Source organism: Panulirus ornatus, chromosome 59, assembly GCF_036320965.1.
Source record: "Panulirus ornatus isolate Po-2019 chromosome 59, ASM3632096v1, whole genome shotgun sequence".
NCBI classification, from domain to species: Eukaryota; Metazoa; Arthropoda; class Malacostraca; order Decapoda; family Palinuridae; genus Panulirus; species Panulirus ornatus.
The window spans coordinates 22,566,383-22,587,411 of NC_092282.1; the positions used below are offsets into that span (position 1 = coordinate 22,566,383).

At 43.6% G+C, this 21,029-nt stretch overlaps 1 protein-coding gene across 1 annotated transcript in view; it reads left to right on the top strand.

Moving 5' to 3' along the window:
* The first annotated feature begins 1,043 nt into the window (after positions 1-1,043).
* Positions 1,044-21,029, top strand: part of LOC139767265 (uncharacterized) — a 64,423-nt gene continuing 44,437 nt past the window's right edge. Inside the window, exon 1 of the mRNA XM_071696435.1 lies at positions 1,044-1,199. Within this exon, the coding sequence (XP_071552536.1) occupies positions 1,081-1,199 (119 nt within the window). The 5' untranslated portion in view covers positions 1,044-1,080. The remainder of the gene's footprint in view (positions 1,200-21,029) is intronic.

Genomic DNA, 21,029 nt, shown 5'->3' on the forward strand with positions numbered 1-21,029 from the left:
CAACGACCAATATATATATAATGATACTTATCTGTCTCTGGGTAAAGCGTGAAAACGAGCGGAAAAAAATAATGATAAATTGCGTTATCTCAGTTATTAACTGCTCCTGTGGGGCAACGTTAACCTCGTCTCCTCCTCCTGTCGAACTTTAAGTAATAAATTACTGAACAAGGTAACTACCACAGGGGCTAATCTGTAATTACACCATTAAACCCATTAATGACCGGTGGATGATCTCTGCGGTGCGTTTAAAATCGTTAATAATGGCACATTCGTTATCCGTTATCACTGTATACCATCGCGGTCAAAACCGTAACGTGAGCTGAATGTGGAGATTACGTCACCTACACACACACACACATACACACACACCCTACACGCAACATTCCCTTTCATTTCACTCCCTCTCTCCCCCTCCCTGCCTCCCACGCACACCTTGTAAACAATCCGGTGCGACATCTCTTGGCGCAAAGGGGAACTTCCTTTATACTGCTTCGCTTCGTTGTCCGAGCCTCGGATGGTTCAAGAGTCGCTCTGTGGCCTGGAGTGGCAGAGGAACTCCTCTATCCAAGAGGGTACTTAGATATAGGTAGGTCATGTAGCTTCGTAAATATCATAACAGAGGCGCCCCCGAACTACTGAATCGACTCAAAAGACCGTACCCGAGTCTCGAAGTTTCGGACGGCCCCTCCATGTGATACTCGACTGTCGTGTTAGGCAGATATCGACAATGGGTTGAACAAACGAGTATGACAGAATACATCCACAAACACATACACACACATATTCTGACGTGAGAACGGGAGATATTCAACACTACCACTTACATGGATAAGACCAGGAACAGGTTTTATCGCCTGAGTGACCCAACACTCCCTGCTACTAACACAACACCGAAGCTCACTGACTCCAATACGAGTCTCCACCGGCGCCTGAATACATGAACCTCCGCTGGACAAACAAGTCCCAGTCGTAAACATATAAAGTCGGTGCAAAGCGGCATAGCAACAAGTTGTGTTCTCCTGCGAACTGTGATGGTTTTTTTTTTCGCTATCGAGGCAAGGTGGTACTAGGAGAATCATGGCTATCTTGAGATATACAGAAGCAGTCAGGAGCTCTATATCCGTTCGCCATATGAGGTGGAGGAGGCGTGCTGACGTAATGGAAAAGCGACATCAAGCCACGGAACTAGACGAAAGGTTAGTGTCGCTGGTTACTGGAACTGCCATCAATGCTGTCCCTCCCCCACCCCAGAGCAAATGGCCATTTGTGAGTAGAAGAGTTAGAAGGTTCTAACTCTGGATTGAGTTAAGAATATGTAGCCACATAGGAAGGACGGTATCTAAGTTGATGTGTACGTATCCATTTTTCGTAAACAAGTCGTTTAGGCAAACTACCTCTCAAAACTGAGTGTAATTAGTGTATTTAGACAGCGTTGTTTTGTATGATGTGGAGTGGGTTGGAGGGTTGGGGGAGAAACTGATACTGCAAGCCCAGCGATGAGGCCCAGTTCATTACGTACTTGTTTAAGAAAACATTGAATGGTATAAGTTCCGCGCATTAGAAAGACTCTCTCTCTCTCTCTCTCTCTCTCTCTCTCTCTCCATAAGCCAGACAGTGGGGAACTTCTTGACGGGAACTCAAGCCAAAGGAAAATGAAGGAAAGAAATTAAAGAAAAAAAAAGCGACGGGGGGGGGGGGGAAAGAAAATGGGCGGACGAAGCCCACCGCAAAGTTTGTCCGAGAGAGAGAGAGAGAGAGAGAGAGAGAGAGACGGAATACAAGAAGGCCAACAAGATGGAATAAAGGGGAAGGAGAAAAGAATGAAGAAGGAGGGCAGATGGTGGCAGAAGGCGGGAAGATGGTGGCAGAAGGAGGGAAAATGGTGGCAGGAGGGAAAATAGTAGCAGAAGGAGGGAAAATGGTGGCAGAAGGAGGGAAGATGGTGGCAGAAGGAGGGAAAATAGTAGCAGGAGGGAAAATGGTGGCAGAAGGAGGGAAGATGGTGGTAGGAGGAGGGAAGATGGTGACAAAAGGAGGGAAGATGGTGACAAGGAGGGAAGAGGGTGGCAGAAGGAGGGAAGATGGTGGCAGAAGGAAGCAAGATGGTGGCAAAAGGAGGGAAGATGATGACAAGGAGGGAAGATGGTGGCAGAAGGAAGGAAGATGGTGGCAGAAGGAGGGAAGATGGTGACAAGGAGGGTAGATGGCGGCAGAAGGAGGGAAGATGGTGGCGGCAGGAGGGAAGATGGTGGCAGAAGGAGGGAAGATGGTGACAAGGAGGGAAGATGGTGGCAGAAGGAGAGAAGATGATGACCAGGAGGGAAGATGGTGGCAGAAGCAGGGAAGATAGTGTCAGAAGGAGGGAAGATGGTGGCAGAAGCAGGGAAGATATTTGCAGAAGGAGGGAAGATGGTAGCAGAAGGAGGGAAGATGGTTGTAGAAGGAAGGAAAATGGTGGAAGAAGGAAGGGAAAACACTGACGGGAAAAAATACATAGAACGTAATTCGCAAAAACATCAAACAATTAGCTTTTGTCACCTCGTGGTCCAGTGGTTAGCGTGCAGGCCTACTGCGCAGTGGGGCTGGGTTCGAACCCTCGTCGTCGCCCATGAGTATATCGTTATTATTGGGGCTAGGTTCGAACCCTCGTCGTCGCCTATGGGTATATCGTTATTATTGGGGCTGGGTTCGAACCTTCGTCGTCGCCAATGGGTATATCATTATTGAAGCTTGGTTCGAACCCTCGTCGTCGCCAATGGGTATATCGTTATTACTGGGTCTGGGTTCGAATCCTCGTTATTATATATTCTATATATCCGATACATAGATATAGCATTATATGACAGTTCATGTAGGTTTCCATGTTCACCTAGATGCTGGAAAATAGTTACCTTACATCTTAGTCGTTGTGAACTGTGACGTAGGAAACTTCATACATAAAAATAAACATTTATTATTCGTTATCAAAGTGGACTTGTGTTTGCAAACATAGCAAACAGTCGTCAGAGTTTACTGTTTGCATTCAAAAGGATATTGTGTTACCAAAAGTATTAAGCAATCGTTAAAATACAGCCAAGCATATCATGGACAATTATTATTATTATTATTATTATTGTTATTATTATTATTATTATTATTATTATTATTGTTATTATTATTATTATTATTATCATTATTATTATTATTAGTATTATCATTATTATTATTATTATTATTATTATTATTATCATTATTATATTATATATTATTATTATTACTATCATATATATATATATATATATATATATATATATATATATATATATATATATATATATATTTCTTTCTTTTTCATTCATACTATTCGCCATTTCCCACGTTAACGAGGTAGCGTTAAGAACAGAGGACTGAGCTTTTGAGGGAATATCCTCACTTGGCCCCCTTCCTTGTTCCTTCTTTTTGGAAATCAAAAACGAGAGGGGAGGATTTCCAGCCCCCTCACTCCCTCTCCTTTTAGTAGATTCTATGACACGCAAGGAATACATGGCAAGGATTCTTTCTCACCTATCCCCAGGGATGATATATATATATATATATATATATATATATATATATATATATATATATATATATATATATATACATATATATATATGAAGAAGGAAACATACGTCATTGAATAAATCACTCGACACTCGGCTCCTTTAAGAAAACATAAGAGTTGCCTGGCGTGGATCTGGCGACTGGCCATTCATTCCATCGTAGCTAGAAGCTGTGTAGGTGATAATGGATATATTCCATTAAATAGAAAAAAAAAACTGCGAAATAAATCTCCGAGATGTATTAGGACCGAAAGAAACGCCACAATAGGATATATATTTTAGCGTTGCGTGAGTTATTTCCAAGTCCCGTGGGACGCGGAGGGTGTTAAAGAATTGGCAACTCGCTGTCTACATATATATATATATATATATATATATATATATATATATATATATATATATATATATATATATATATATACATATATATATATATACATATATATATATATACATACAGAGAGAGAGAGAGATTGTTGGTTGGCAAGGATATTCATTGTATGCGTGGATCATGGTGAAGTGCCCGAGGATTGGCGGAATGCATGCATAGTGCCATTGTATAAAGGCAAAGGGGATAAAGGTGAGTGCTCAAACTACAGAGGCATATAAGTTCTCGAGTATTCATGGTAAATTATATGGAAGGGTTTTGATTGAGAGGGTGAAGGCATGTACAGAGCATCAGACTGGGGAAGAGCAGCGTGGTTTCAGAAGTGGTAGAGGATGTGGCGATCAGGTTTCCAAATGGTAGTTACTTGTTTACCAAATGGCGTCCTAGCTACGTCTCTTCGTCGTATATCAACTGACTGTTATATTTCTCTCTTGTGTCTCCCCTGTTGATGTTAATGTTACACGAAAGTGCCCTTGGGAACTTATCGTGTTCCATTTCCTCGTGGACTCATAGGAACATGTGCATATATGTATTTGTCTGTGTATGTGTCTGTATATTTATGAATGTGTATATGTTGATATGTATATGTGCGTGTATGGGCGTTTACATATATATGTATATATATATATATATATATATATATATATATATATATATATATATATATATATATATATATATATATGGTTGTTTAATTTGCTTATGGATGGGGTTGTTGGGGAGGTGAATGCAAGGGTTTTGGAAAGAGGGGTAAGTATGCAGTCTGTTGTGGATGAGAGAGCTTGGGAAGTGAGTCAGTTGTTGTTCGCTGATGATACAGCACTGGTGGCTGATTCATGTGAGAAACTGCAGAAGCTGGTGACTGAGTTTGGTAAAGTGTGTGAAAGAAGAAAGCTAAGAGTAAATGTGAATAAGAGCAGGGTTATTAGGTACAGTAGGGTTGAGGGACAAGTCAATTGGGAGGTAAGTTTGAATGGAGAGAAACTGGAGGAAGTGAAGTGTTTTAGATATCTGGGAGTGGATTTGGCAGTGGATGGAACCATGGACGCGGAAGTGAATCATAGGGTGGGGGAGGGGGCGAAAGTTCTGGGAGCGTTGAAGAATGTGTGAAAGTCGAGAACATTACCTCGGAAAGCAAAAATGGGTATGTTTGAAGGAATAGTGGTTCCAACAATGTTATATGGTTGCGAGGTGTAGGCTGTACATAGAGTTGTGCGGAGGAGGGTAGATGTGCTGGAAATGAGATGTTTGAGGACAATATGAGGTGTGAGGCGGTTTAATCGAGTAAGTAATGAAAGGGTAAGAGAGATGTGTGGTAATGAAAAGAGTGTGGTTGAGAGAGCAGAAGAGGGTGTTTTGAAATGCTTTGGTCACATGGAGAGAATGAGTGAGGGAAGATTGTTAAAGAGGATATATGTGTCAGAGGTGGAGGGAACGAGAAGTGGGAGACCAAATTTTAGGTGGAAAGATGGAGTGAAAAAGATTTTGAGTGATCGGGGCCTGAACATGCAGGAGGGTGAAAGGCGTGCAAGGAATAGAGTGAATTGGAACGATGTGGTATACCGGGGTCGACGTGCTGTCAATGGATTGAACCAGGGCATGTGAAGCGTCTGGGGTAAACCATGGAAAGTTGTGTGGGGCCTGGATGTGGAAAGGGAGCTGTGGTTTCGGTGCATTATTACATGACAGCTAGAGATTGAGTGTGAACGAATGGGGCCTTTGGTGTCTTTTCCTAGCGCTACCTCGCACACATGACGGGGGAGGGGGTTGTTATTCCATGTGTGGCGAGATGGCGATGGGAACAAATAAAGGCAGACAGTATGAATTATGTACATGTGTATATATGTATATGTCTGTGTGTGTATATATATGTGTACTTTGAGATGTATAGGTATGCATATTTGCGTGTGTGGACGTGTATGTATATACATGTGTATGTGGGGGGGTTGGGCCATTCTTTCGTCTGTTTCCTTGCGCTACCTCGCTAACGCGGGAGACAGCGACAAAGCAAAATAAATAAATAAATAAATAAATAAATATATATATATATATATATATATATATATATATATATATATATATATATATATATATTGGAAAGGATCACAATTTTGCGTGTGATCAAGATATTCCTATGAGTCCACAGGGAAAATGAATATATATGTATGTATATATATATGTGTGTGTGTGTGTGTTTGTATGTGAGTGGATGGGCCATTCTTCGTCTGTTTCTTGGCGCCACCTCGCTGCCGCGGGAAACTACGATCAAGTATAATCAAAGTATATGAGATATAGAAATATATATATATATATATATATATATATATATATATATATATATATATATATATATATATATATATATATATATATATATACCCTCACCTAAGCCAGGCCTCAGTATATCAACGAGCCCTCTAGGGAGGGATGAACATCTGGGTTGAACAGTGGACCCAGTGCTTTGACCAAGACTCGAACCTATGCGGGCCCGACCCCGGTTAGCGGCCTGTGAATGCGTCACGGTCAGGAACGCTAACCACTACACCCTTGAGTTCGTAGCAGATCATCTTACCATTACCAAAAACCCAGATGATTATCTTAATGGGCCATTTCTTCACCTCCTTCACTGTTAAGGTAAATATAGATAGCATTATCTTCATAGAAGGCCTCTCCCTCTCCTTTCCTTGATAGAGAGATAAGTCGGAGAGTTATCATAGAGGTGTGAGGGCTGTGGTTTGCTGTGGTAGGGAAGTGAGGTTCGAGGTGATGAGGGGAGAGAGGAGAGAGAGAGAGAGAGAGAGAGAGATAGCTGTGGGTTTGCTTTGACGAGGGAGTGAATGTGCTGGTAGGCGAGATAGACGAAGGAAAAGATACAAGGGATTTTCCAAGAGGAGGAAGCTTTGCAGATTGGAGTGAGAGAAAGTGAGAGTGTTGCTGTGGCAGAGGAGGGAGAGGTGTGTTGATGTGGGGGAAGAGGAGAGAGTTGTGTGTTGCTGTGGAGGAGGAGGGAGAGTCGTGTGTTGATGTGGGGGATGAGGAGAGTTGTGTGTTGCTGTGGGAGAGGAAGAGAGCTGTGTGTTAGCTTAGGAGAGGAGTGAGAGCTGGATGTTGGCTTGGGAGAGGAGGGAGGGCTTAGTGTGGGTGTGGGAGAGGAGGAAAAGTTTTGACTTGGTGTAGAAGAAGAGAGAGGGGGAGGTGTGGGTTGGTCTTGAAGACGGCTGGTCGAAGCACGAGAGAGGAGGAGAGCTGAGGAGCAAGTGTAGGGGGAGGAGGTGCAGCCGGTGTTGGAGATGAGGGAGAGCTGCGAGCGGTGTTGGAGAGAAAGGGAGAGCTGTGGGTGGTGTTGGAGAGAAAGGGAGAGGTCTAGGTGGTGTTGGAGAGAAAGGGAGAGCTGCTGGCGGTGCTGGAGAGATAGGGAGAACTGCGGGCGGTGTTGGAGAGAAAGGGAGAGCTGCGGGTGGTGTTGGAGAGAAAGGGAGAGCTGCTGGCGGTGTTGGAGAGAAAGGGAGAGCTGCTGGCGGTGTTGGAGAGAAAGGGAGAGCTGCGGGTGGTGTTGGAGAGAAAGGAAGAGGGCTAGGTGGTGTTGGAGAGAAAGGGCAATCTGCTGACGGTGTTGGAGAGGAAAGGGAGAGTTGTGGACGGTGCTGGGGATGAGGGACGGCTCTCGAATTGCAGTCGGGTCACACTGTGTGCTCAAAAGGCCTATCGGTTCCACTTACGTTGTACTGTGTGATTGTAAGGTCTCGTAGTACCTATACATCTCTCTGTGTGACCAGATCACAAGACTACTGGGTCAAACATTTTGTCCTGGGCCATATACAATATGTTTAAGCCCTGATGACTGGTTATTACTGGCTCACGTAGCAATATTGAGTGATACTATATGTCTACGAACGTGTAAGTCGAATTCAGGGCTTAGTAACTAGATCTATTGATCAGTTATAACACCATCGTATCACACTCATACGTCCAGAGAGGTGTACGAGTCACATATAGACGTGTCGATTGGTTCTGATGGCCTCCCGCGACACTGTCGAATCTCTTCTGTGTTGTCCCTGGAGGTTAGGATCATTAGTCCGACGTATTCACCAGTTGCGATGGACTTTACGAATCTTAGCATAAGTTGAGTGCGTGTTGAATGCCTGTGATGAGTTCTCGTAGTATTGCTTCACCTGCTGTGTGTCTTAATTAGGCCACAGTAGGCCACATTTACGTCATGATGGCCTCTCGTTAACGAACCGGGGTCGCTGTAGGTGTCTAACGCTTACGTCGATAGGTAATTACGCTCATTGGTTGCAATGGCTGTTCTCAATACTGCCGGATCCCATTGAATCTACTAAACGTAAGGTCATATTATTATGTCTTAAGTGACCTCGATCATAATTGGTGTCATCTGCAACTTGCTAACTCGCTTTTGAGAACTCCCATACTACAACCAGATGACTTTACGTCAAGGGGACTTAGAGTATGAACTACGATGATTTGATTAGTCGAGGTTGACTATCTTCAGTACAGACCAGCCTCACAATGTCTCGTGGGATGTGTAAGACTTCGATTTACGACTCGTTGATCAGTAGTGTTGGCCCCTTTTATTTCCACCGAGCAGGACTGTGAATGAAGGACATGCAATGCATAGTTATTATCTGCTACAGAATTATGATCAATCAAACTGTCTCCACATGGCGTTCACCTATTTTCTCAATTGATGCCACATATTCCTCACTCTGAAGCGGTGGGGCATCACACATTCACACAACGATGTCTTGAAAACATGATAGGGGGGCGGGGAGGGCCTTCTCGCGCGAAAACACATCAACAGGTCGATGAAGTTCTCTCTCTCTCTCTCTCTCTCTCTCTCTCTCTCTCTCTCTCTCTCTCTCTCTCTCTCTCTCTCTCTCTCTCTCGAAGTGAGACACACACACACACACACACACACACACACACACACACACACACGCGCGCGCGCGCGCGCGCGCACAAACACCTCCAACGTCGCGTCGCCTCTTGGATCGCTCGGGTTCGAACGCCACCCAAAGAGACAAGTTTGTTGTACCCGGAATGATATACTACAGTGGTGCCGGCTCGCTGGAGAATGGGAGACGAACCCGCTCGTTAAGAGGATTACACAAAGCGCCTGGCCGTAATATTGTTAGCTGATACCGTCCACTGCAAATTATCACGGCCACGTATTGTACAGTAGAACCCCGGGCAGTGAGTTACCCGTTGTTGCGTATACGATCGTAGAAACCGTATATTCAAAAGGGCGTTTGAAACACGAAGTTCAGGTTATTAATACCTGGTTCGTGATGGAGCAGCAACTGTTTCAGACATGTACACCAGCCCAGTACTGGCGTATTAATGAAATGAGTGAGTCTTGGATCCCACATGGCCAAGGAAATGACACTGTTGTGCATATAAGGGACTTGTAACCTATCATGGACACTTGGTCTGTTCACATATTCTCTGGCCTCTGACGGACAGAACTGTGGTTAAGACGTTATATCCACCATTTCTGTTTGTGGTAGGATTTGATGGCTATCAGATCCCATTAATCGAGGATTTAGCTTCGATATTAACAGACACATTCATATGTGACAGATTTATGATGTCGTGGATGTTGGGAGGTTAAATCGTTCCGTTGAAAATGGCCTTAAGATATATGCCAGTAAAGTTGCACCATCTAGTGGCATGCGACGGAAGTAGATAGATTTCTTACACGTCACAAAACTCCTTTTGTTATCGTTGTGCCACAGGTCAACCCTGACTCTTGTAGTCCCTCCTTCGAGCAATGCCTGCTACCAAGGCTGATGAACAATTGTGGTAGAAGATGCCACACAACCACACTCCAGACTTATACAAGGAATACATCAGTTCGTCGAAGAGACGTGATGTGGACTGGAACTCTTCTGAGTAGCATGGATAAGGGATTAGAATGAAGCCAATGATCCAGTATCTAGCGAGGATGCTTTGTGTATTGACAAAGTCGTTCGTATGCCATGCCTCTTCAGTGTTGGCATGCCATCACCTGGGTGACGGAGAGGTTGGTGAGGAGGCGCCTGTCGGCTGTGAGATGATGCCGGAGTCCCAGAGAAATCAGGTCTTATGGGGTTTGTAGGGACTGACGTAAATGACTGAGAAGCCACAGTCTCCAGGATGGCCCGTTATGTGGAGATGGTCCGTTATGTGGATGCAGATGCTGAGGTGTTGTGAGGAGAGGACTCAAAGTCTGTCTGTGTGCCTGCTGACGTTAACTGCCAGAGCTGTTGTCTCTATCTGGTTTCTAGAGGGAGTTATCAAAGTAAACCAGTGAATCTTAGAATGACGATTAAATACGAGTGAAGCTTATTAGAATATCTTGCCCCCTGCTGGTAGATTGGATAATGAACTTGACCAGGTATTCAAAGCCTTTAATTCCTTTTGCCTCACCACATTGGTGCTGGAGCAGCGGACTTATCAGAGTAATAGACCCTCTGTTGATCCTCTGTTGGAATGCCAGTGTGGTAACCGAATCGAATCAACTATCGTATGTTGATCCTCTTTTGGAACGTCACAGTGTGTTAGGCGAATCGAATTAACTTTCGTACGTTGATCTTCTTTTGTTATATCCTTGTTTTAACCGAATCGAATCAACTTTCGTATGCGTTCCCCAGTTATTGTCTGTTCTGTGTACTCTCTCTCGTGCCTTACTGACCCCACCATCTGGCGTTCCTCCGGCAGATCAAGAGCCCAGTCGTGCAGGCAGACCCTGCTAGTCTCGGCTTATCAGCCTGAGTCACGAAGTGGCCTTGTACGGTTTACCCAGAGCTGTATGATCGTGCCGCGAGCCCCTCTGTTACCGGACAGAGTCAATATTGGGTTGTGGGTCCTCTGTATGTGTTCATTGTTCTGGGCAGGAGCTTCCAGCTTTTATCGAGGGTCATTTAATGTCGTTTCTGATGTTTGGGTCTGTCGTGAGAGCTTCTCTTAAAGACAAGGGAGAGCAGAGAGGGATGAAAGTGTCCCTCACATTGTCATGTCTCGTGTATGTGGAGAAGATTATGTAGGGTCTTGGTCCATTAGATACCAAAACACTGCTTTGTGATGTAGATTTAAGGTCGCGGGTTTAGTGGTAGGTGTTCTACTCTCGTTGTGCTTTACAAGGTTCGAGGTTGAGATCATGGTAGTGTGGTGTGTGAGGTCGACATGACCACCTCCTCCACTTCTGTAGTATTTACCATATCGTCCTCGAACTCGTCCCCTCTTTCCCCCTCAGCAGGAGGTTTATGATGGGGTCAGTACCATGTAGAGTTACCAGCTGTTGTGGAATGTATGCCACCTTACTCCACACCTGGACACAAATGGTGAGGTCTGTCACCTTATTGCCCAAGCTGCCATGTGAAACAAACTCTCTGGTTTGGGACAGGAACCCACCTCACCTCTCATAACCCACCTCACCTCTCACAACCCACTTCACCTCTCATAACCCGCCTCACCTCTCATAACCCACCTCACCTCTCACAACCCGCCTCACCTCTCATAACCCACCTCATCTCTCATAACCCACCTCATCTCTCATAACCCACCTCACCTTCACAACCCACTTCACCTCTCATTACCCACCTCACCTCTCATAACCCACCTCACCTCTCACAACCCACCTCACCTCTCACAACCCACCTCACCTCTCATAACCCACCTCACCTTCACAACCCACCTCACCTCTCATAACCCACCTCACCTTCACAACCCACCTCACCTCTCTTAACCCACCTCACCTCTCATAACCCACCTCACCTTCACAACCCACCTCACCTCTCATAACCCACCTCACCTCTCTTAACCCACCTCACCTCTCATAAAACGTCTCCAAGACCTGTCCTTTTCTGCATCCATCTCCGCAACGTTAGCAGACCCACGTTCAAACTATCCCTCTGTTGAACACCATCTGTTGTCTACACCCTCACCTGATCATCTATCATAAAGAATCAGTAGTCCAGGGCTGCCTCCTGCTCCTCCTCTTCCTCCTCCGTCTCCTCCTCCTCCGTCTCCTCCTCCTCCTCCTCCTCCTCCTCCTCCCCTAGCTGTAATCTCGACCAAGTTTCCACTCCAAGAGTCGTATTTGTGCTTAGTGGAGAAGAAAAAGATATATTGTTCCCCCTCGCAGATATTATGGCTCCCAGGCTTAAAACCCTCTGGCTAAAGATTTCTATATCCTCCATAGTTTCCCTTTTGCATCTCGTAAACTTTTTCCCTAAATTCCTCCAACTACGTACAACTATTTGAGAATTCTACCTCCTGTTACAAGTCATTGGTCAAGTCCTTTTTTTTTATAAGATGGATTCCACAGAACATCACACAGACTGGCTTAGACTCTACCCATAATGTTCTCAGTAGAATCGAAACCCTTTCTTCCTATCTCCAAACCGATCTGGAACACCTCAAGAATCCCAACATGAGTAAGTTCCTGGTCACTGCACCTACTCCTCCGAGACACTCGACCTCTTCCTTACCTTTGAATACTTTCCATCACAGATACACTGTATCCCTGAGAGTCATCCACCTGATACCATATGCCAGTTTCCATCTAGCCACGTCCATCCACTATGCCCTGTCTACAGGGGTCCTATTCCCCAGTATGGACGACCGTCCACGCATCATAACTGGCTCGTCCTCCACCTCTCTCTTAGCCAGGGTTGACCCATAAGCCTCTTACCTTCTTAACTCTCCAACTGTCATCTCCCTTCAACCATCATTTTCCCTTTTCGTCATGCTGTTGGTGTCTTCTTTCTATTCTACAGCTATTGCTTCGACTGATGTTTGTGTAAGCAGTCTTATATTCCAACTATTTAGGCCAAGACTCAACATATGACTGGCTGTTGCTTCCTATAGTTTCTATGTGGAGACCAGCCACATGAAGATTGACCATTTTAGTACCATCTTCTTTCCTAGAACAAGAAAGCTGTGGAATAGACTCTTTCACATCGTCTGTTCCTCCTCCTATATAACCCTTCCCATCTTTAAAAGTCAGGTCAGCAGTTGCCTATGGAGCTCCAATTACTCTCATAAGCTTTCTATGACTCATACTCCTATTTCTATTGTCATATGAAACGACCATGATTACGGCAGCATATCTCTTTTTTTGCCCCTACCGCGTCAGCTACTATATATGTAGGAAATGAACATAACGCAGAGGTAATATTCGTAACTCAGTCGCTTGCAACACAGGAACCACTCATCATGTATCACCTTAACCCCTAGACCCACTTGTCGAACGTTAGCTTCACACTTCACTTGACACCTGCTATCTACTTGTTAGATATTGACGACCAGCATCCACTTGTCAAACATTGGCTTGTGACCCACCAAACAACTGTTTGAGAACAGTTTGACAATAGGGATCACCTTGTTGAACAGTAACTTGACACACTCAAAAGAGGGTCGCTTGATACACCATTCGTCACACCTCACTTGATTTACAAGCTTAATACCCAGGCAACACTCGCTCTGACCACACCAACGTACACTGGATACCCAAGCAACACTCACCCTGACCACACCAACGTACACTGGATACCCAAGCAACACTCGGCTTCACACCAACGTACATGGACGCTTTGAGAGCAATCCCCTTGACCACACCGACCCTTAAACAACCTCGTTGACTCATCGCTTTGTCACCCAAACAACACTTCTCTCGCCTATAAACACAAGGGAAGACTCGCTGTAATTGCACACCCAATTAGTTTTCTGAAACAGAGAGGGAAGGGGACGCGACCATTTTTTTACTGCCTCTCCCGCTTAATAAGCTTACGAGAGCACTTGATCGAATCCTGATTGACTACCACGTAAACATTTATTCTCATCTCGAACTGAGGCTGGATGACCCCTTGGTACACACCGTGATCGCTGGGCTTTGGTGATGTGGTTTTCATAGAGGAGAATGTCTGCTGGGTGTCAGACTTTGATTCGCGAGGAACACTCGTCTATATATATATATATATATATATATATATATATATATATATATATATATATATATATAACAACCCGGTCACCGCTTGGCTCGTGTGGGAACCAATTACTTTGTCTGAGTATATGGTTGTTCGTGTGATGAGTAGTTAACGTCGTTCATATATATATATATATATATATATATATATATATATATATATATATATATATATATATATATATATGTAGGAGACTCACATGACTATACCTTGCTATTTATTTGACAGATGAGGGCCAGTTTCTCGTATTAATACCATAAGGTCTCGTTGCATATGAGGACTACTCCTCTTAACTACGTGGATATAGTCATTTGCCACTCATGAACCACTCGTCACTCATATGACCCCCCCCCCCCCCCCTCACCGAATCCTGACCTTGACCAAACCAAATTGCTCGTTTGACACGATGGGGAAAACACCTTAACTACTCCCAGATGGCCACACACACACACACACACACACACACACACACACACACACACACACACAGATCTTGCCTACGACAACGTAGCTGCCTGGCACATAACACTCGCCAAGACTTATACACCACCATATATTTTTTTCTCCTGACACAACATATGGATCCCTCGATGTCACTGCACCTCGACACGATGGTACGATCCATCTGATTCAGGTCAGACTGAGCCTCAGCCATACGGAAACTGTTGGGCGAAACGTACGTTGTAAAGTGCTTGTCCCGTTCCGTTGGACGACAGTACACATGGTCGCTAGGAACACACACGACACGCCCAGCTACCTCGCGTGCAGCTAGCGTCTGGCTAACAACGTAGCACCCTCAGCTACAGATAGCTGGTGCACGGTGAACAGTGTTCCTCTGAACCAGATAAGTTTTAGCTTCTAATTACGCTCGAGAGATTTCATTCAGAGATGGTTGATGGTATGGACTTTGGAAGGCTGATTTGGTTAAAGGTCAGTTGAGCTACGTTTGTCATTTCATATGATTATGATCAATTATCTGGCCTTTATATTCTCAAATGATTACCACTATTAATCTTCCTTGTTTACGTGAATTCTCTGATACTTACCGCCTCTCACATCTTGTAAACTCTTGTCTTGAATGTAACCAAAACTCTGTACCTGTCCTACAGTCTGTTTGGGCTACAGCTCACTGTGTATTCTTGGTTTTGTGCAAGCTGAGGTTGGAGCAGCCATATCACCTGCCCCTCTCTCTCTCTCTCTCTCTCTCTCTCTCTCTCTCTCTCTCTCTCTCTCTCTCTCTCTCTCTCTCTCTCTCTCTCTCTCTCTCTGAGCTCTGAAACAGATACACTTCATAAAGGTTGATTCAGTTATCCCTCCTGCTGAGTTAGGGTCATTTGCGATGGTCATCGCTCTCCCCCAGGGATTAAAAAGCAATGCTATGTATCCTGCAGTATGTTCAAACTCTCAAGAGAAAAAGAAAATCACACTAAAGACGCTGGTGTAGTAAGGTGTGGCTTATACATTCAGTTGTGGCGCCATTTGTAAGTCTAGGTGGGGGGGGCAAAGTTGGCTGTCTGGAATAATGAATAAGTCAGGTTTTGCTCCAAGCTTCCAGCTGGTTTCCGGGGAAATTTAGATCCCCCCCCCCCCCCACACACACACACACACACTAACAGCCTAGTAAGTGGACTTGGGAAGTCTTAATGGTTGCATATAATGGTCTCTCGTTTTCTGTTAATGCTCCCTAATATTATTTTTCTTTTTCTTTTTCTAAAATGACTGGAAACTTTATCTTACGGGACCAAACAGTCATTGACGTGGCTGCTCTCACAAACCAGAGCTGTTTGCTCATGTTCGTCTAGTTTGTAGGAAGCCAACAACAGGGTTGTGACACGGAAGAAAGTTGTCGCTCAGATACTTTATATCATACACACCACCACAAGACCAACATTATGTATATATATATATATATATATATATATATATATATATATATATATATATATATATATATATATATATTCTTTTTTCTTTCTTTCTTTCAAACTATTCGCCATTTCCCGTGTTAGCAAGGTAGCGTTAAGAACAGAGGACTGGGCCTTTAAGGGAATATCCTCACCTGGCCCCCTTCTCTGTTCCTTCTTCTGGAAAATTTAAAAAAAAAAAAGCAAGAGGGGAGGATTTCCAGCCCCCCGCTCCCTCCCCTTTTAGTCGCCTTCTACGACACGCGGGGAATACGTGGGAAGTATTCTTTCTCCCCTATCCCCAGGGATATACAAACAAACGCAGAGGGTTTTGAATGTGGCATTTATAGATATGGATAAAAGACATGATAAGATTGACAGAGATGCCTTGTGGAAGGTTTTAAGAATATACATTGTGGGAGGTAAGCTGCCAGAAGCAGTGAGAAGTTTTTACCAAGGGTATATTGCATGTGTGCGAGTAGGAAGAGAGGAGATTGAATGGTTCCAGGTGAAGGTTGGTCTGCAGCAGAGGTGAGGGTTGTTGTCATGGCTATTTGATATGTTTATGGATGGGATGGTGAGGGAGGTAAATGCGAGAGTCTTGGAAAGAGGGGCGAGTATGCAGTCAGTCGGTGATGACAGGGCCTGGGAAGTGAGTCAATTGGTCTTCGCTGATGATACAGCTCTGGTGGCTGATTCGAGTGAGAAACTCCACAAGTTGGTGACTGAGTTTGGAAAAGTGTGTGAAAGGAGGAAGTTGAGATTAAATGTGAATACGAGCAAGGTTTATTAGGTTAAGCAAAGGTTGATGTAATCTTTATCTGCAGCAGATATCATCATTAATCTACATCTACCAATTCACTACCTCTTTCAATCTTGATTTCAATCGCCTATTGGCTAATTCTGAAGTCTCATATTTGTTCACTATTTTCCCTTCTCTCTACCAGCATATTTCACTGCCTTCGCCTTATCTATCAATTCTTTAAAACTTATATTCCTTATCATCAATTTCTCAACATCTCCCATTTCATTTCTTTTCCAATGGTGAATATTACTTTAATCTCGAATATTACGACGGACCGTTTTCTCTCCTCCTATATTACAGCAAATTCTTCTCTCGTGTCTTTGTCCTGAACCTCAGCCATTTCGCCTGGAAGTCGCTCCTTCACACGGCATCATTCCCTCGGTCTCCGCCCTCAGTCCTCATTAGCTCCCCTGGTTTGCGTCCTTCCACATCACTACCCTCCTCTCTTCTCCTTTGTTCCCACAACTCCAGCAAATTTCCATCTTCTCTGACTTACTTCTAAGTTATTCACAATTGTCCGCCTTAACCCCCGACTATTCTCGAGGATCTATTTTTTTTTTTTTTACTTTTTCTAAGAATTTGGGTTAATCTAAAACGTTAGCTTAGATGAGACTATAATCTTATAGGAAGCAATTTACCTAAGTCTATGTTTGAGAGAGTCTTTGGAGTCGATATAGTACCCAACGTATATCCACAACGCATTAAGGAATATAATTAAGAAGCTAAATGATGCTGGCTAATATCACATCTGCATTGAAGTCAGCAACATATGATAGAGAAGGTGGAACGTATATGGTCCCGGAAATACACTCAGATTTAAGACACTGTATTTGCCCACAGTTGTGGAGAGACGAACGAAACGGGATATGAACATAGACTTTTCAGATCCTGATATCAGGTGACGACTTCGAGTGTGAACAGTTCCTTGAGATCAGGAAAGAGAGTGACGAAAGCTTAAGCGTAAGCAGTGCTCCTAGTATGCTAAAGCTGTGGGGGAGTTGAGCTTGGCATATTACCTCGTTGGTAGGGGCGAGACAGAGAGACGTGTCTCCCAAACTCCAGTGTTTACATGGCGGTCAGGGAGCACCAGTGTCTAGGAGGAGGCTGATCAGCGCCACACGATCTGGGGGGGAGGACCGACGCTGAACCCCTAAACGTAGGATAATACATTGATCTTGTAGTCGTGTACTGCTGTGCCGATGGCTTAATCAATAGCTATAACCATTATAAAGCAACTCTGTCGATTACGTAGTTCTCTCCATCTTGCCTTGGCTAAGTGTTGGGGGAGGAAGAGAGACTAAAGGCAGTCGACTATCATCTTCCCTACACGTCAAAAAATGTGGAATCGAGTAGCGGAACCGATGTGTTTACGTCCTCACGTTTCATATATGCATCTGTCGCTGCCTTTTGTCTTGTCTCTGGAGGAATTGTCGTCCTCAGACCTCACCTCTGACGTGAGCACCTGCCATTGTCTTGCTCCATCACCAGGAAGAACTGTCTTCCTCAGACCTTACCTCTGACGAGCACACGTATACCATTATCTTGCTCTACCGCATGACAGAACCCTCATCCACACACCTCATCTCTGACGTGCGCACCTGACGCTGTTGTGTTTCCCCTTAACAAGGGGAATATTTGTCTCTCCAGACATGAATCCATGTCGCTACCATCGTCTCTTGTCCCACTGGCTTTCTTCAGAAATGCCTAAGACAATGTCTCATCCACATCTCATCCACAGGGAAAATGAAACACGATAAGTTCCCAATTACTCTTTCGTATAATGATCACATCATCAGTGGAAATACAAGAGAGAAATATAAGTCAGTCGATATACAGCGAAGAGACGTAGCTAGGACGCCATTTGGTAAATAAGTGATTGTCCAAGACAGACAACGAGTGTATCATATACTTATTATGTGGACAAGAAGGGGAATTGTTTACAAATTTTATCACCGATAAATCTAATCAATTTGTATCGACCTTCACTAATATCAAGATTATAATTCTTTGTGTATTTGATGATAGAAGATTCAATGATATTTCTCGTGGTACTGGAGTTAGAGTTAATAACTGAGAAGGCATTACTCCAGTCAGTACAATGATCATAGTTTTTAACGTGATTAAACAAGGCATTTGATTCTTGTCCTGTTCTTATACTATATTTATGTTGTTTATGTCTAACAGAAAGATCCTTACCAGTCTGCCCAACATAAAACTTATCGCAATTTCTACATGGCACTTTATAGATGCATCCAGGAGACTTTTCTAATGAGTTCCTGATTAAGATGTTCTTTATAGTATTTTTGTTGCTCGAGGCAACATTTACATTAACGGATTTAAGCAACATGGGAAGTAAAGTAAAATTATCATCAAAAGGGAGAACTAAAAGACTCTTGGTGTCAATGGGAGGTTTGGGTTCAACTCTATGAAATGATTTCTTTGCTAATTTAAGGGATTTATCAATGAAAGATCTAGGATACTTTAACTTAGATCCAATAGAATATATCTTCTCAGACTCATCATCAATAAACTCTGGACTGCAAATACGTAATGCCCTAAGGAACATAGATTGAAATGATGAATGGGGATTCGAGTAATAAGGGATGGTGACTATAAGGTGAGTAATAAGGGATGGTGACTATAAGGTGAGTAACGGAGATGGGTTAATGAGTTTGCAGTGAAGGTGAGTGATGGTGAGAGGTGATGAGCTTGCCGATGGTGAGGATAGTGATCATGACGGATGGTGAATATGTAGATGGTGATGCAAAGGAATGACGATGAGTATGTTTGTGGTAATGTACGCGACAGTGAAGGTTAATGAGTTTGCTGAGGGTTTATGTAATCAGTTAACCTTTTCTACAGATGATGTTCTCTCTCTCTCTCTCTCTCTCTCTCTCTCTCTCTCTCTCTCTCTCTCTCTCCTGAGGACTGGCTATTTTCGTGCCACTGTCATTAAGTAGACCACTCGACACTCCTCGCCACACCACTGAGAAACAAGAATACAGTGCGGCCAGATTGGGCAACTAAAGTGTAAGAGAGAGACTTTGCATCGTGTCTGTTTCTTTCCTTCCAGCGCTAAGCTTTAGGACTCCTTACTTTCCCATGTCTTTCCCAGTATAGCTCAAGGGTCTCCTCTCCATGAAAGGCAGGTTTCCCGCGTCCTCCCAAACTCTTACGTTATTGTTTTTTCGTCATAATTTTTCGTCTCTTTTTTCAAACATTTTCTTTTTTCTATTTTCTTTTTAATTTCACGTAAAGCCAGGCCTTGGAGAGGAATTTCGCCTCTGGCCTCATGCTCTGAGATCGAAAAAAAAATGGGAGAGAAAAATATATATATATATACGTCACTGTCGAGACAGTGACGTGGGCGGTGACACCATTGATTTTCTGGTGACGTCACTCCCGTTTCCAATTACCTGAGTGCTGGTCACGTGGACACCTCGCTCTTAACAGCCACTGCATTGATACTGCTGTTCACGATTGTCCCAGGCCTTACCCTGACCGGGGCCTTTTTGTCCAGACGAGAGACCCGTGCTTTCCTATATATATATATATATATATATATATATATATATATATATATATATATATATATATATGTAGATATATACATTCCAATGACTCACAGGAATATAGTGTGCGTGTATATATATATATATATATATATATATATATATATATATATATATATATATATATATATATATCCCTGGGGATAGGGGATTAAGAATACTTCCCACGTATTCCCTGCGTGTCGTACAAGGCGACTAAAAGGGGAGGGAGCGGGGGGCTGGAAATCCTCCCCTCTCGTTTTTTTTTTAATTTTCCAAAAGAAGGAACAGGGGGGGCCAGGTGAAGATATTCCAAAAGAGGCCCAGTCCTCTGCTCTTAGCGCTACCTCGCTGACGCGGGAAATGGCAAGTAGTTTAAAAGAAAAGAGAGAAAAATATATATATATCAAGATCAAACCAACTTAACATAGATGATTATCTTAATGAGAATGTGATGATATTTTCCTTATAACAGAACCAATCTCCATGAAGGAACACCTATATAAAGGCTCCTGTAGCGCCAAGGTTGCGCTACTCCCAGGAGCAGGGAAATGTAGGATTCTTTGGAGTGATAAGTTCTTGGACGAGATTGTCGCACTCCCGGTGATCCAGCCTCGCCAAAGGTGACTTATCACTGGTGGTGTGACCTCGAACAGGCAGTATTAACGCTGGCATACGTAATGTTAATCATGCATAAGAAATGATTCATTAGCTCAAATACAGTGAAGGAGAATTGAGACAATCATTTTATGAGATGAGAAAGTATCATTACGTTCCTTCGACTTATCTTATCTAAGATGAATATCCC